Source organism: Coturnix japonica, chromosome 4 (genome assembly GCF_054131305.1).
Source record: "Coturnix japonica strain WE chromosome 4, WE-NBRP24, whole genome shotgun sequence".
In the NCBI taxonomy this organism is placed as follows: Eukaryota; Metazoa; Chordata; class Aves; order Galliformes; family Phasianidae; genus Coturnix; species Coturnix japonica.
In genome coordinates this window covers 65,386,536-65,401,479 of record NC_140666.1, presented here as the reverse complement: position 1 = coordinate 65,401,479, position 14,944 = coordinate 65,386,536, and the positions used below count along the sequence as shown (strand labels likewise).

At 38.8% G+C, this 14,944-nt stretch overlaps 1 protein-coding gene across 6 annotated transcripts; it reads left to right on the top strand.

Annotated features, from left to right (window-relative positions):
* The first annotated feature begins 61 nt into the window (after positions 1 to 61).
* VPS37A (VPS37A subunit of ESCRT-I) lies at positions 62 to 11,645 on the top strand. 6 transcript variants are annotated; one of them, XR_001555157.3, is made up of 12 exons: positions 62 to 271; positions 2,966 to 3,040; positions 3,900 to 4,014; positions 4,862 to 4,962; positions 5,815 to 6,031; positions 7,044 to 7,114; positions 8,324 to 8,451; positions 8,541 to 8,599; positions 8,687 to 8,755; positions 9,793 to 9,984; positions 10,624 to 10,704; positions 10,917 to 11,645. XR_001555157.3 is itself a non-coding variant. In XM_032444606.2 (12 exons), exons 3-11 carry the CDS (start codon positions 3,970 to 3,972, stop codon positions 10,702 to 10,704), a joined length of 915 nt encoding a protein of 304 aa, XP_032300497.2. In that variant the 5' UTR covers positions 62 to 258; positions 2,966 to 3,040; positions 3,900 to 3,969; the 3' UTR covers positions 10,917 to 11,645. The 6 variants fall into 6 exon arrangements, 3 of the variants coding, with proteins under 3 accessions (XP_032300497.2, XP_015717748.2, XP_085401484.1); XR_014945426.1 differs by having other exon boundaries at positions 8,525 to 8,599; positions 9,793 to 9,936; XM_032444606.2 differs by having other exon boundaries at positions 62 to 258; positions 9,793 to 9,936.
* The last annotated feature ends 3,299 nt before the right edge of the window (positions 11,646 to 14,944 follow it).

Genomic DNA, 14,944 nt, shown 5'->3' with positions numbered 1-14,944 from the left:
CCGCCCTCCCCTGACGGAGCGACGCGCGGTGATGACGTAAAGAAGTCGGGGAGGAGGCGTTGGCGGCGTGGTGCGCATGCGCACGCGGAGGCCGGGCCGAGGTTCCGCCGGTGTCCGGCCGCCCGTGGTGCCGCGGTGCGGCCATGAACTGGCTGTTTCCTCTCGGTAAGGGCGGCGCCGCCTCCTCGTCCGCCGCGCCGCTGCCCGCCCTCACCAGTCTCCAGCAGCAGAAGCAGCGACAGATCGAGTCCCTGCGCGGTGCGCACGCCTCGTGAGTGGCCGCGGCCGGGTCGGGTCGGGCGCCCCAGCTGGGCCTGGGCGTGACTTCGCCCCCGGAGGGATCTCCCTGCGCCCCCCGGGCCGGGATCGGGCCGAGGTCGGAGCCGTCGGTGTGAAGCCATGACGGGTCCTGCCGGCCCTCGGCCTGCACGGGGCGGGAGAGCGGAGCGACAATGCGGGACGCGGCCGGGAATGTGGGGGGAGCTTCCTGGGAACGGGTTAGAGGAGCGCACTTAGTGAAAGCGGCGGGTAAAACAGCCGGTGTCAACGTCCTGTCACTGTAACCGCGTTAGCAGCAGCAGCACGGCAGAACTGCTGGCACTGGGAGCTGTTCTGCTGAGGCACAGCTTTACTTCATTGAGGGCACAGCTTTACTTCATTGAGGGCAGACTGTACTAGGGGCTTGTTTTCCCTGGATGCTCACCGCAGACGTGGGCAGGGTTTTCTCCTGTTCGACAGCCGCAGTTTTACAGCAATAGATTTTTCTTTGTTCTGAGAAATTTCTCACGACAGAACTGCTGATCAGTTTCACGTGTTCTTAATCTGCTGTGTGTGCTCATCTCCTTTTACAAAGATATCCATACTTCACATCTCTCCAGCGATGATCTAAGCAAGTCATCAAACTCCTGAGGAAGCCAGTCCCACTGAAATGGTTTGATAGTGGTCTACAAAAACAATTTATAAGGAGGAAAGAGAGTGTTTTGTGTTGTGTTCAGCTGACGCCAAGGCTGAAAGAGCAACTGACTGTGGTTGCAGACTAATTATGTACAGACAACTCCTCCTACTGTGAGTTAGCACACAGGAAGCACAAGTATAATAATATTGCTTATTGCTGTTTGCTTGAGCTTAAGTGTGTTCAGAGTCAATTTCACAAATATTTTGGGAAGATGGCTTACTTCTTTAAGAAGTTTTCTCTCTGGTTACGCAGCACTATAACAAACTGGATGTTTTTGTTGGGCCAGCCTTACTGAGCCCTATGTTCCTGCTCTTTTTGTTGTAGTACGGAGAAGCTCACTTAAAAATCATTATTATCCAAATTAAAACAACAGTTTTCTTATGTTTGCTGTTTTAGCCAAAATTAAGAATGTGCAGTAGTTTTTCCAGTGTGCCCATTTCCACTTGGGAAAGAAATGATTCATTTATTTTGGTTCAAGAGTTTACTTGAGGAAGGTTTCAGCTCAATGAGATAATTTGTTTTTTTGTTTGTCTCCCATTTCTCCTCTCTTTCCCCAGTTCCTATAGGCTGTGCAAGTGAGGGGGGCACGTTTATATACCTGTCTCAAAACAATGTTGTGCCTGGCTGTTAAGATGCTGACATACCAGCGTCTTAAGGGTAGGAACGTGTGTGAGATTAGAGTGAGAATCCTTCAGTTAAGAATAAAGAATGATGATTTCTGTGCATGGTGTACCAGAGGAGGTTTGTTTGCTGCTGATGTCTGATAGTTTCCTCAAAGAGCATGAGTTATCACAGAGTGTTGATGCTGAGTTTCTTGGGAGAGGGATAAAGTCAGGCTGGGTGACAAGTGGTGTGTAGCTGGATTTGTAATATATCTCTTTATTTCTGAAGCTCTGAAGGCTAGAGTTGTAAATTACATGTGCAAATGTTGCTTTGAATAGATAGAAAACATGCCTAACACTGTAATCAACATAGATTTGCAGGTAATGGTGGTTGGGCTTTTTGAGGGGAGACGTAATTGTACAGAGGGTATCTGGCAGAGAATGTAGGGGTATTTCTGAAATTGGGTGCAAAGAGGCTTTTGAGGAGCACCCAGCTGTCATTATTATCAATCCTGGCTGTGTTCCCTCTGCTTACATGGGAACTTATGGTGGAGAATTATATTAGTAACCAGTTGAAGGCAGGAAACGTATGTGGCAGAAGTACTAGTCTTGAAAGCTTTGGTTTGATTCAGGGATTATAAGAGACTGATTTTTCTGCCCTTTCTTTCCCTTTCTCAGCCAAGGTACGTTTATGCTGTCAGATAATTATGTATCTGAGCAAAATCTGCTCCTCTATATCCTCTTTGGGATGCCACCTTTCAAAACACTCTTACTGTGCTTAAGATCATGGAGTGCTTTGAATGTTGAAATCACCTTTCTACTAATGCAGCTGATTTTGAAGATTTTTCTCAGAATGAGCATGTTTGAATTTGGTTTCATACATTTTTGTGAGAAGTTTCTTCACTTGATGTTTTCAGTCTGTCTCTTGATTATCCCTGGTTTAGGGCCTTCAATTTTTGGCAAGTAGCTTTTGTCCAGGTAAAAGTTCTTGAAAATATCAGTATTAGTGCACAGAACGTGGTGTATGCAGATAAAAATATACCTGTTAAATAATTTATTATCGTATTAAAAAAGCAACCGGTGTTATTTGTGCTTCATACACTGGTTTGTAGGCAAGGTAGCAATACCTTGTGTACAGGATGTAAAATAAGTCAGGAGTGTTGACAGATCACCGTTGCTCTGCCTGTATTAGTATTGTTTGTGATGATGCTGAGGTTTTTTCTTTAATCTTCAATAGTCAACATAGTATCCTGAAGCATATTAACTTATTCTGGTGTTTTCAGTTTTATTCTTAAAAGGCTTTTAAACTAAACAGAAAACATGTGAGGTTTAGCCTGTATTTGGAGCATAGGTACCGAGGCTGTCATATTGAACATCAGATGGATACTAACAACTTCTTTTTTGACAGCATTGCAGAAATTCAGAAAGATGTGGAATATCGACTACCATTCACTGTAAACAACTTGACAATTAATATTAACATGTAAGTAGAACGGGATATCTCTAAATGCACATCTTAAAAATAATACTTTTCTCCTCGAAAGTAGTAATGGAACATAAGTGGGTCTGTCTCATAATTAATTTCAGGAACTATTGGCCCAGTTTGCCTTAGTAGTCTTAATAATCAGAGTGAAACTAGATCTGTCCATGATGCAGGTTGAAGTGTAATTATATTTTGCCATGCTCGGATCTTAAGATAGCTGCATATTTTTAGCTGAAGGTGAGCAGTGGAAAACTGTGAGGGTTTCTGATGTCTCTGGATCCATCGCAGGTGAAGACAAATGGTAACTGTCTGATGTGCTGTTAATTCCTGGGATCAGCTCTTACCATGGTGAAGCTTCTGGATCATAGTTTGGAAGTGATTTGTTGTAATATACCCTATCAGTTTGCTTGTGGTGAGGGGATGCTTCTGTTCTGGTAAATGTTGATACTATTCAATTCTCAAGTTTTTTATTACTCAGCCCCATGGTTTTGTTAATTTACCTGATATTCTTGAAAGATATGCAGCATTGCCTTGAGAGTAATACAATTTATGTGAAAGTGTTCTCAACATATTATAGCTTTTCCTTTGGCAGTGAACATATTTGCATCAGTGTTATCCTACAGTTCTTCTCAGTAAATGCTCCCTAGTTCCATGAAAATGTAGCATTTTAATCTCTGTGAAGCTTCATTTCTGACTTCTCATTTTGTAACTAATCTTCTCATGTACTTCATGCTGTATCTCCATAACTGTTTTCATAGAAGAGTATGGTTATGTGAATTACTGTGCTTTTTCTTTGCATAAGAAGCCTTCTTAAAGCATACTTTATAGGGTTTAGTAACAGTTATTCTTGTATTTACAGCTTGCTTCCACCTCAGTTTCCTCAGGAAAAGCCAGTCATCAGTGTTTTCCCACCCGTGAGACATCATCTAATGGACAAGCAGGGAGTGTATGTGACTGGTCCATTAATAAACAATGTATGTATAGTTTGTATTTCCACATACATTAATAGCGATTCTAGTACATCATGGTAGATTATTGACAGTACTTCTGTTGGTTTGTTTTACTTAAAAAGACTAATGCTGATTCTAATCCTTCTCAAATGTTTTTGGTTTGAAAACAGAGATTCAGTACTGTTTGGTATACTGCTGTTCATTCTCTTCTTACTGCTATTAATGAGTTCAGTATTCCACGAAGTGAAAAGTAAGATAGCTTAGAAGATTCCTGTCTCTTTTCCTGTTAGTGCTGATAGCGCAGTTCAAGTTTCTCTGTAGTGCATCACAAATTAGTAAGAAAGACTGTTCTATTACTCTTTTCAGCTTTAATCCCATTAGAATGGCCCAAGTTTTGCCCTAATAAGCATTACTTTCATACACTGTTCTTGTTTTTGTTTTTTCCCCTCCACCAACAATGATGTTGCGGGAGGGGTCTGATTTGGTTGTTTGTTTAGAGTGACATTTCCTGAATGATACAACTGAATGTTTTTGATCTCTTACGTAAGTGTTGTGTTATGTTTGTTCCTTTTTATTTAACTGTAGCTCAGTAATTGATTTTTTGTTGTTCATCAGAAATTTTTACTTAATTGATTCTCTATTGACAATGGAATACGCAGAAAGATTTTTAGTTTCTGTTTCTGTTCTGAGTGGCTTTGCAACTTAAAGCATTTGGGTGTTGTGCATAAGCAGTTTATGTTAGGCAACACATTTTTGAAGCGGCTTTCAGAATTGCCGTGTGGACATAGTAAATGTTCATGTGCATATTTTATTTCAGGAGTAATTTTTCTTCTGTATCTAGCTTTAGTAATTACTTTTTCTTTAATATTAGTTTACAATGCACTCGGATCTTGGAAAAATTGTTCAAAGCTTACTGGATGAGTTTTGGAAAAATCCACCAGTCCTGGCTCCTAGTTCAACATCGTTTCCATAGTAAGTAAATATAAAGATGCTGATATGTAATTCTGTGTAATTAAGTTACTTTAAAAAAGAGGAAACCAAATATTAGGAAAGCGAGAGTAACATAGTAAATTTACTGGGAAACACGCATCTGCTCTGTCTGTACAAACTGATGTGTGTGTTTGCTGTCATGAAGTATTCTGAGAAGAAACAGTAGACTGGATTGCATTTATATTCTGATGCAACTGTATGTGCTTCTCTTTTCTTGAAAATGTACAAATATTTACAGTAGGTAAGATCTTTGTTTTACATCATCATCTGAGTGTTGTTTCTTTGTATTTTTCATTTTTTTTTCCATAGGCAGTTTTCCATTGTGTTTGTGTAACTGCACAGTTTTATATAATCATGCTAAACATGCAAAGCCTGAGACATTACAGCCTTGTCTGTACAACAGTGCTTTTTATGGCTGACAGTGATAATGGGATTAGATGAAGCTGCAGCTATGAATTAAAAAAAATCACGTTGTTTGAAAGTAATTACAAATATGTTGTCAAAGCTGTTAAACTCTGTATTGTAAACAAGAGCTAATGAATGACACATGCATTTCTTAGGATTTTAAGGTGTAAATAATTTTATGTTTTAATAAGGGTTTGAGAAGTTGTTTTATTAGAATTAAGAGTGTGATTTTCTTTTTTTCTGCTCTACAAGTAAGTAGCTCAATACAGTTGTATGTTTGTTGCATGACTAAATCCTTTTTATGTTAGAAGAAAATACAAGCAGTTCTATGGTCTTTTGAAATTTCAGTGGTATGTCTTATCTGTGGTCTAGCTATTATAATACAAAAAGCAGCTGATTGCTGATGTACATGATTTTTGTTGGTTTTAGCCTCTACAGCAAACCAGCTGGAATGCCTCCATATGCTCCTCAGGGGTTTCCATTTCTTCCTCCATACCCACCTCAAGAAACAAATAGAACAATGGCACCCGTGCCTGCTTCTGAATCAGTTTCTTCAAGCTACACTACAGACAAGCCTGCTGCTCCCTCTTATGGTTTGATTGCTGATCTGCCACTACCTGTTCCAACAGCAGAAATAGTGCTTCAGGTCTGTGTATTGAGCTTATTGTTGCTTAAGCTATCGTAAGCTGGGTGCAAGTCCACTGAAAGGCACACATGACAAACTCAAAGAATCATTTTGCTGGTGCTTGGAAAATGAAACTGTAGTTCTGGTTTTGATGAAGGTTTTTTAGAACAAAATTGAAGCCAAACATGTTTCTTTATGAGTTTCAGTGACTTAGAACTATGCTAATATAGTTTTTGAGCTGCACATTCCTCTGCAGCTGTGACTGTTAATCTAGATATAAAAAATGAGGTGCTTTTTTATACAGGATTTTCTGCCCAAAGGCTGTCTGGTGAGAACAGTGTGCAGTGTCAAGACTTCATGCATAGAACATGAAGAGTTTCCCATTTTTCTGCTTCAAATAGTGTCTCTTGATGGATCTGAATGTGTGAATTTGCACACTCCTCAAACTCCTGCAATCTGGAGAGATTTTTATGAGTGCCTTCCAAAGAGGCACTTGATTGCCAAATGTTTGGTCTTTTACTAATCACAAGAATAAAATTGTCTTTAGAAACACTTCTCATCTTGAAAGACACAGTTCCAGTTTTATAGAAATTAAAATTCCTACCTTTGAAGGCAGATTTTTTAATTTTTATTTTTTCCTCTGCAAACTTTTAATGAGGGTTAGGAGGGAAGGACATGCAGGAAGTCAGAGTGTCAATTTCTTTTCTCTGTTTTCAGCTCCCTGAGCTATCCTCCTCTTGTGTCTCCTGGGTCATTTTACTCTTATGAAATTAATGACTTAGCAAAATACGATGTGTTTTTTTCCTCCAAAACTGACTCTTTTTTGACATGCTACCTCAGGTACCCCTTCATATTTTGTTGTAATGATTGAGGTGAGATTTCCTGTGTTTGGAGACAGCATTACAGTTGCTTATTACTTTTCCTGTTTTATTGGTTGCTGGTGAACATTCAGCTCCAGTTTTGGATTAATCTGGTTATCTACCAACAAATCACTCTTCAGAAATCTGCTAATCATTTCTTAACTTCCATTTAGGTTGGCCAGAACGGATTTACTTACAAGATGCCTGATATTCCTGATACCTTTCCAGAACTTTTGGAACTGAGGTAAATAATTTTTCTCTAGCCAAACATAAAGTTTATACGGGGTATGAGAGGGATGTAGTTGAAGTGTTAGGATTTCTCAGCATTATAAGTGTATTTAAAAGTCATGAGTGGTAATGCAGTTACACTGAGTAGCCATATTGGGTAGAGGTGGTAAGGCTTTAGTAGATGGGGTGCTGCACCAGAGGTCTCTGTGAGAATGGGTCAGGTTCTGCCACTGTGACAGGCTGAGCAACTGTCCTCCTGCAAGACAACTGAGTTCATCAGCAGTTCTGATGGCAGCTCTACGAAAACATCTTTAAGAAAAAGCAAGGAGCTATAAAAGCTGCAAAGAGCGGGGGATGGGGATAGGTAGGGAAAGTGTGAATCCTGGGAACAGCAATGTCAAGAGAAGAAGGAGTATAGGAGGGACCGTGGAGCAAGTATTTACCTGCAGAGAACCACATCAAAGCAGTTCATGGAGGACCGCATTCTGGAGCAGGTAGATATGCCCTGAAAGAGACTGCTGCTGCAGAGAGTCAACATTAGCAGGTTCTTCTGCCACAAGCTGCAGCCCATGGAGAGAACATAACACTGGAGCAGAGGAAAAAGTTGAGGAGTGAACTGCAAAGCACAGTGTTAAGGACTGACTGCAACCCCCATTTCCCTTGCTCTGCCTAGGGAGTGGAGGGGACAGAGGGGGGGAGAGGAGTTGGGAATGAAAGAGTGGAATTTAACCTAGGGAGAAGGGAGCAAGTTTTTATTTTTCTTTCTCACCACCTAACTCAATTGGCTCTAGATTAAAATATTTTTTCTGTGCTGAGTGTGTTCGGCCCGTGACAGAAATTGGTAGGTGGTCTCTCTGTATCTGTCCCAAGCCATGCACTTTCCCATCTTATTTTCTCCCCACATTCTACTAAGGAATGGAGTGAGGGGTAGTTGGCTGCTAGGTGCCAGTGCAGCCAAGGTCAGCCCACCACAGTAGCATTAAAACCGCTTTGAAGTAAAGCTTGAAATATGGGGCACATCTTAATACAGAGCTTTTTTTAAGCACACTGCTGCATAATAGAGCTCACAGTCCAAGAGAAAAGGGTAAAAGCTGTGGCCAAGCATGCTGTACCTGTAAAGTTCCTGGTGAATTCCTCAAACTTTTGTCTTTTGGCAGAAATGAGAAACTCTACGTATAATGCTTATTTTTAACTTTAGATATGTTTTCTTTCTGTTTGAATGTAGTATAACAGAGCTGACCAATATGAATGAGAAAGAGGAGGTGTTACTGGAACAGTTTGTGAATCTACCACAGCTGAAGCAAGTCATTGCTGATAGAGATGAGTTAGTGAAAAGCATTGAAGAGCTGGCAAGTAAGATGTCAAAAAATTAGTATTTGTGGCTGTGTTCTGTGAACTAATCCCTTTAAAATAATAATAATAATAGCAACTTTATTTTACAGAAAAAAATTTGTTGCTGGAGCCCAGCCTAGAGGCAAAAAGACAGACAGTGTTGGATAAAGTAAGTGAACAGCAAAATCTTTTTTCAGAAATTAGTTGTAATATTTTGGTTTTTCAGGGGGAAAATATTCTTTCTTCTTTCTTTCAGTATGAGCAACTGACACAGATGAAAGCAGCCTTTGAAAAAAAGATGCAAAGACAGCATGAACTTAGTGAGGTATAATCTCTTTATCTTAAAAATGCTTCACTAAACTTAAGTTTTGTGTCTTTATCCAAACAGAATATTCTGATTAGATTGTAATTTTATGTGAAATAACAAGATTTACATTAAAGAAGAAATAAAATGGTATGAAGTTCCAACCAGTTTGCGAGTAAAATAGTGTTAAAATTGCACTGCTATTTTTCTTAAGTACTGCAGAAACAAAGTTGGGAGGGGGTATGATGAGCATTAAGAGCTGCTCTCAAGTACCGTGTCATAGAGTTTTACAAGTAAAATTACTTTTAAAAAAGGGTTTAATTATCTGTACCCATTCAACATAGCAAACTTGTAAAGCAGTGCCTGATTAAAATGATTAAAACTATTGCTGTAGGAACTTAAATTCTGTGTTGTATGTGCTGTTGAACTGGCTTCTGGCATTGAATTCCATGCTGTGTTGTTTCTTAGAGATGGCGATTCATTTGGTCACTTAGACTTTCATGTAGTAAAACGTAGGGCCACGAAGATGATAAAGGGCCTCTAGCCTGTTATGTGGAAAGACTGAGTAACTTGGGTCTGTTCAGCCTTGAGAAATGGACACTACGAGGGGATCTGATCAGTGTCTATAAATATCTAAGTTGTGGGAGGCAAACAGATCAGGCCAAACTCTTTCAGCATTGTACAGCAATAGGACAAAGAGAAATGGCCACAAATTGAAGCATAGGAAGTCCCTCACAAATCTGTGTAAGAACTTCTTCATGGTAAGGGTGACAGAGCACTGGAACAGGCTGCCCAGAGAGGTTGTGGAATCTCCTTCTCTGGAGACAATCAAGTCCCAGCCTGGATGCCGACCTGTGCAGCCTGGTCTAGGGAGCTTGTTTTGCAGGGGGGTTGGACTGGATGATATCGAGAGGTCCTTTACAGTCCTTACAATTCAGTGATTCTGTGTTATTCACATATCCCATATTTATATAGCCATCTATATATATATTTTTTCTTCTTGGAAATGTGGATTTAGATGGGCAGCGCAATATTAATAGAAGTTTTCATTTTCTTAGAGTTGCAGTCCAAGCGCTCTGCAAGCCAGACTTAAAGTAGCTGCTCATGAAGCTGAAGAGGAATCTGACACTATTGCAGAAGACTTCTTGGAAGGCAAAACAGAAATAGATGACTTTCTTAGTAGCTTCATGGAAAAGAGAACGGTATATAAAATACAAGTCATTCTAATCTGAGAGATATACGGAATATAGGTAATAAATTAAGACAGACTTTGAGCAGTGCTATAATTCAGAGGGTGCTTTAGCAAGCTCCAAAAAAAGCTTCAGTCTATTTAAAATAGAATCAGCGTTCTGGATGCAATATATTTAAGGCAGGAATGAAAAAATCTCCTCCACTAGCCCCCTGTCTGTGCTCTTGCAGGTATTTTTGTGCCAGTTTTCTCTGTATTCTCTGTAGATATAGGGAACATAGATGTATAGGCAATTTTAAACTTGGGAAGTTGATAGCGTGACATGTTATAATGAATAACATAATGCTTAATTTATTGAAGTTCTTAAACTAAGTCTTTTGATGGCTATCTCCAAGTAAGTTGCAGGTTCATCATTACTGCTTGTGCAGTGATGAATGCAGTTCACTGTACGATGCACCTTTCTTTAAAGGTAGCTGTTAAGTGCATTCTATAATAAAGAAAATGTTTTTTATGAACGCAATTGCTGATATTGTTCCATCCACAATATTAACCGTTGTTCAGCCTTAAGTTTGGAACGGAGGTTCACAGGTCTTTCCCTTCTTAAAGAGCCTGTAAATTAGCTAAGACATTAAAGAGAATCTGCAGTATGTGCTATGCAAAATTCCTTTTGGAATTGACTTTCCTGTCTCATGTTTTCCAGCTCTGCCACTGTAGACGAGCCAAAGAAGAAAAACTTCAACAGGCAATAGCAATGCACAGCCAATTTCATGCTCCGCTATAGGTAAACTGCTGTTTTAATATTCGTGGTGAACTTTTTTTTTAATCTACCACATTGTTATACACAAATTGCTAACTACAACAGATCTGTTGTAATGCTTAGAGTTTTAATAATGCTTTGCTTGGGAATAAAGTGTGCTGCACCTGTGCATTAAAATTTAAAACACTATTTTTGGAGGAGTGAAGATATCTAATTATGGAAATCTGTCTTTACAGGTTTCCTGCAAACTACATCTGCCAACAGAAGAGTGAAAAACCCAGTAAAGCACACTTTTTAATAACTATTATTTGCAAATAGGCATTTCATCTTATGTGGTTGTATTTATAGAAGAGATTGTATACAGAGCTGGGACTGTTTTTGTACAAATTAGAATGTCTCTTTATATTCTCATTGTACTCAAGAATCCTTCTATTGCAAACTTTGCACTAATTTCTTGTATTTATTGTTGATAGTTCTTATTATATTTAAGTTCCTGCTGCTATACCCCATTCTTCAAAGATTAAATATCTAAATATGTAATTTTGACTAGCTTTTTACATTTTTATAAAAGCATAATTCATATCTTTTGTACTTTGAAATTTAAATGGATTTGGCTTGATCTGTGGAAGAGTTTGAGATAAATGGTGATAGAGCTTTGGAAACTGAAGAAGTTCATAATTGGAGGTAGTAAATTCACAAGCTGTCTTTTTCTTGAAGCCAAAATGTTTAAGAACAATTTTTGTTACTTTTAAGTGATAACACAAAACTGATCATAGCCTGTACTCTGTTTTGGACAAGCAGATCTGGATTAAGCATAGGGTGTGTTGGAACAAACTGTATTGGAAACAAAATTGAATGAATGATCTCTGTGTAGATTTGATATGTTGCTCAGTAGCACCGATGCACTTGATTTCAGGTGTGGCCTGGTACCTAGCACTGTAATTAAACACAATTTCATCTAACAATTTCACTTTCATGTTTGTTTTTACTTATTGAGAAACAAGTCTGATTACCTTCTAGTTTGTGTTTTATGCAATGTGACTACATGTGTAGAACTCAAAGACACTACCAAATCTAATTCTGAATTTCTTTGTGATGTAGCAGTTACCCTCCTATTTTTAAGCAACAAAGCAACTGATGTGGCTACAAGTTAGGTTGTGTGCTGTGTTGAGGCCAATGATAAAAACTGGAATTGAGCCTTAAGTCTGCCCTTTAATCACTGAACCTTGTCTCAGGTTAGAAAACTTGTTTGTTTTCTTAGTGTAAGATGTATTAGATGAGAATGGCTAGGACCTAACGCAGTATTCTGTAGAAGAAAAATACAATCCCTAAGCACATGCATGTATATTCTCTCTTGCAAAAAGGCAAATTCTTGTTCTTGTCAGTGAATTAGATTTTCATCCAGAAGAACAGAAGTACTATTCTAGGAGAGAAATATGGTAAAGAACTGAAAAAGTAATGTGTTAAGGAGCCTGCTTCTTCCTTATCAGGAGAGTTTGGAGATAACTCTCTTAACCAAGGCATTGCTTTATGTCACCTAGGTAGGGCCACAAAGCATCACAGATTCAAGTCTCAATTTAAAGCAAGTCACAGAATCACAGTGGGAGGATGGTTGGATTAGATGATCTTGTAGATCCCTTCCAACCTTGTCATTCTATGATTCTATGGTTAATGTTGGAAGGTCAGTTCAGGAGAGTACTTTTCTGTATCACTAATCTTCTCTCAGTACTACACTCAGTTCTGACAAAATAGGACAGGGTGTTTCCTTTCAACTGGAGAAAAGTGAGTAAATTTGAAATTAAGGAAAAAAAATACCAACAAGCTTAATTACAAATCTGTACCACAGTCTAGTGAATCTTAAAATGGGGCACTAATATCAATCCTATTGTATTTTACAGTATTGTGGATGTCTGTCTTAAGCTACTGCATTTCATGGCAAATGTATTACTGCTGTTTGATGAGGTTGTTGGTTTTTGTCTTTGCTTTTTTTTATAAAGTTGCCCCAAATTCTGAGATTGGATATCCTAAGAAAATACAACTGGTGTCCAAATCAAAAAGGATACATAGGTGCCTGAAGAAAAAAATTAATTGTAAGTGCCACTGATTAAGCAATAATGTACAGAATATCTTAAAAGATGAATTCCACTGACTGTGCATAATAGTACTTTTATATTAATATAGTACTTCTGCTAATTTGATAACTAAAGACCTGATTCAACTCAAGCTTGCATGAAAGGCTGGCAAGAGACTCTGAAGACAGATTTTCTAGCAACATGATTTTTGCAGCTCTTCCTCACTTGGGTAACTTTTCCTTGCACATTATATAATGCTATGGAATTGCTGCCTTCTGTTGAATGTTACGTATTATGGTGCTCTCCTGTAGTGACTGAACTCTTCAGCCAGGTCACTTTCAGACGATTGGCTTCTCAAACAAGTAAGCATTTTCCACACCTTGAGCCTTTTCTTTTAGGTTAGTTCTGTTTTTCAAGAGATCATACTTATAAATGTAGAGTTCCTCCATAGAGTCCTTCTGATGGTAGCAAAGGAGAATCTAAAATGTCAGTGTTCCATGCAGGTTCTTTATACAGTGTTTGTTTTACAGGGATGTGGAAATCTGAAGTCCGTTCTTTTCTTCCTTTTATTTTCTCTCTCATGTTGTTGTTTCTATTTTTAGGATATATATATTTTTAAGCATTCGAAAGCCCATCCTTTAGAAAAGAAGCATAGAACACCCTGAATCCATCAGTGGTGTCGTTAGTTAATTACAGATGTTCTGTAAAATAAATAGGAATGGCCAGCCTGCTTCTAGCTCTTACAGGATATGCCAGACTGCTGCTGTCTTTCTCAGTGTTGTTGCTTCTTATTTTCTTCTGTTTTTCTTTTAGTTGTGCCAATGCAATCACTTCCCCTTAAAGTCAGCCTTCTTAATGTCACCAGAAGACATTATAAAATGCTGATGATGACTCTGTCAGAGGTAACTGGCATTTAGCATGCTGGTAGTTCATAGTGAAGCACATTCCTTACCTTATTTTGCAGAAATGTGAGGTGTATTTGTAAACTGAGCTTTAAGCAATTCCCTATGAAGTGTAAGAGGATTGAAGCTGCTGTTAGATGCATACCCTACGGTCTTTTGAAACATGTTCAGTAGTCTGGAGTGATAGGCTGCATACAGTGACTGGTTTCTGAGGACGTTCCTCTGTGACACATCCACAGTGAGGTGTTCTGCCAAATGGAATAGTGAGATAAATGAGTAACAGCTGTCAAAGAAAGGAGGAGACTTGTCTTTGGTGTTGCATTAGTTTGGGGTGGGAGGAACTGCCCATTCTGGTTTGTAACTGCTAATTGAATCTGGTTGTGCCTGTTGCATTATCTGATCTCACTGCAAAATGTTTTCCTGTTTTTTATATTTTCATCATTGACTTTAGTCCTCTTGTCCAGAGGCTACTCAAATCCAGAACTGATTATTCCATGTAGCAATTGTAACTCGATGGCATTGCAGACCAGAGAAATTTTAAAATCTGCCTGAAATCAATTAGCTTTCAGTTTAGGGGGGTGTTGCATACAGCTGCTGTTGATGGTATATTCTGATGGGGATTATACAAGAAAGCTTTCCTAGATTTCACAGCTTATTTGACAGGCTAAACCCTTCTGAAAGACAGGGACTGTCAGATATGTACAGCTATGCTAACCAACACTACAAGCAAAATACTATATAAATTAGTTATAAGTAATATCTAATAGTGTCTTGTTTGCTCTGTACATACTCCTGCAGCTTTGCCACTTTGGACCTTGATCAAATGCAGAAGTTAGAAATCTCATTTCTGATCAAGTTCTTATTACTCCCATTGAAGACTAGGAATGGTCTCTTAAGAGAGAAAGCTGAAATAAAACACAGGCAACGCAGTGAAAGTCAGCTATTACAGCCTTATTGTGTACATTACTCTGAATAATAAATACTGTACTGTGTTGAACTTACAAATAAAGGCTTTGGGATTTTCTACAAATTGGGTACTTGTCTTAAATTATGGATAGAGTGGTGCATTTCAGTTGATGGGTAGATACAGAACTGTGCTGGAAACTGGTGGTGCAGAAACTACTCAAAAAGACAAACTTCCATTCTTTGCATGCAGTATTTTGAGCTTTTCCAGTTTAACTCTTTGAACTGCTGTAATTCCTGGAGCCTTCTTCATTAAAATGGGTTTTGAAAACCCATATTGCAGCTCTAGTTAATGCTCTTTTAAATGTCTTGCCTTGGTTGGGTAGC

What these genes read in the sequence shown, in the direction of transcription:
- VPS37A (XM_015862262.3), top strand. Translation starts at nt 144, where the DNA reads ATGAACTGGCTGTTTCCTCTCGGTAAGGGCGGCGCCGCCTCCTCGTCC. An exon ending in CAGCAGAAATAGTGCTTCAG is followed by an intron (nt 6,032 to 7,043) that starts GTCTGTGTATTG and finishes ACTTCCATTTAG; the next exon opens with GTTGGCCAGAACGGATTTAC. An exon ending in GACAGCATGAACTTAGTGAG is followed by an intron (nt 8,756 to 9,792) that starts GTATAATCTCTT and finishes TCATTTTCTTAG; the next exon opens with AGTTGCAGTCCAAGCGCTCT.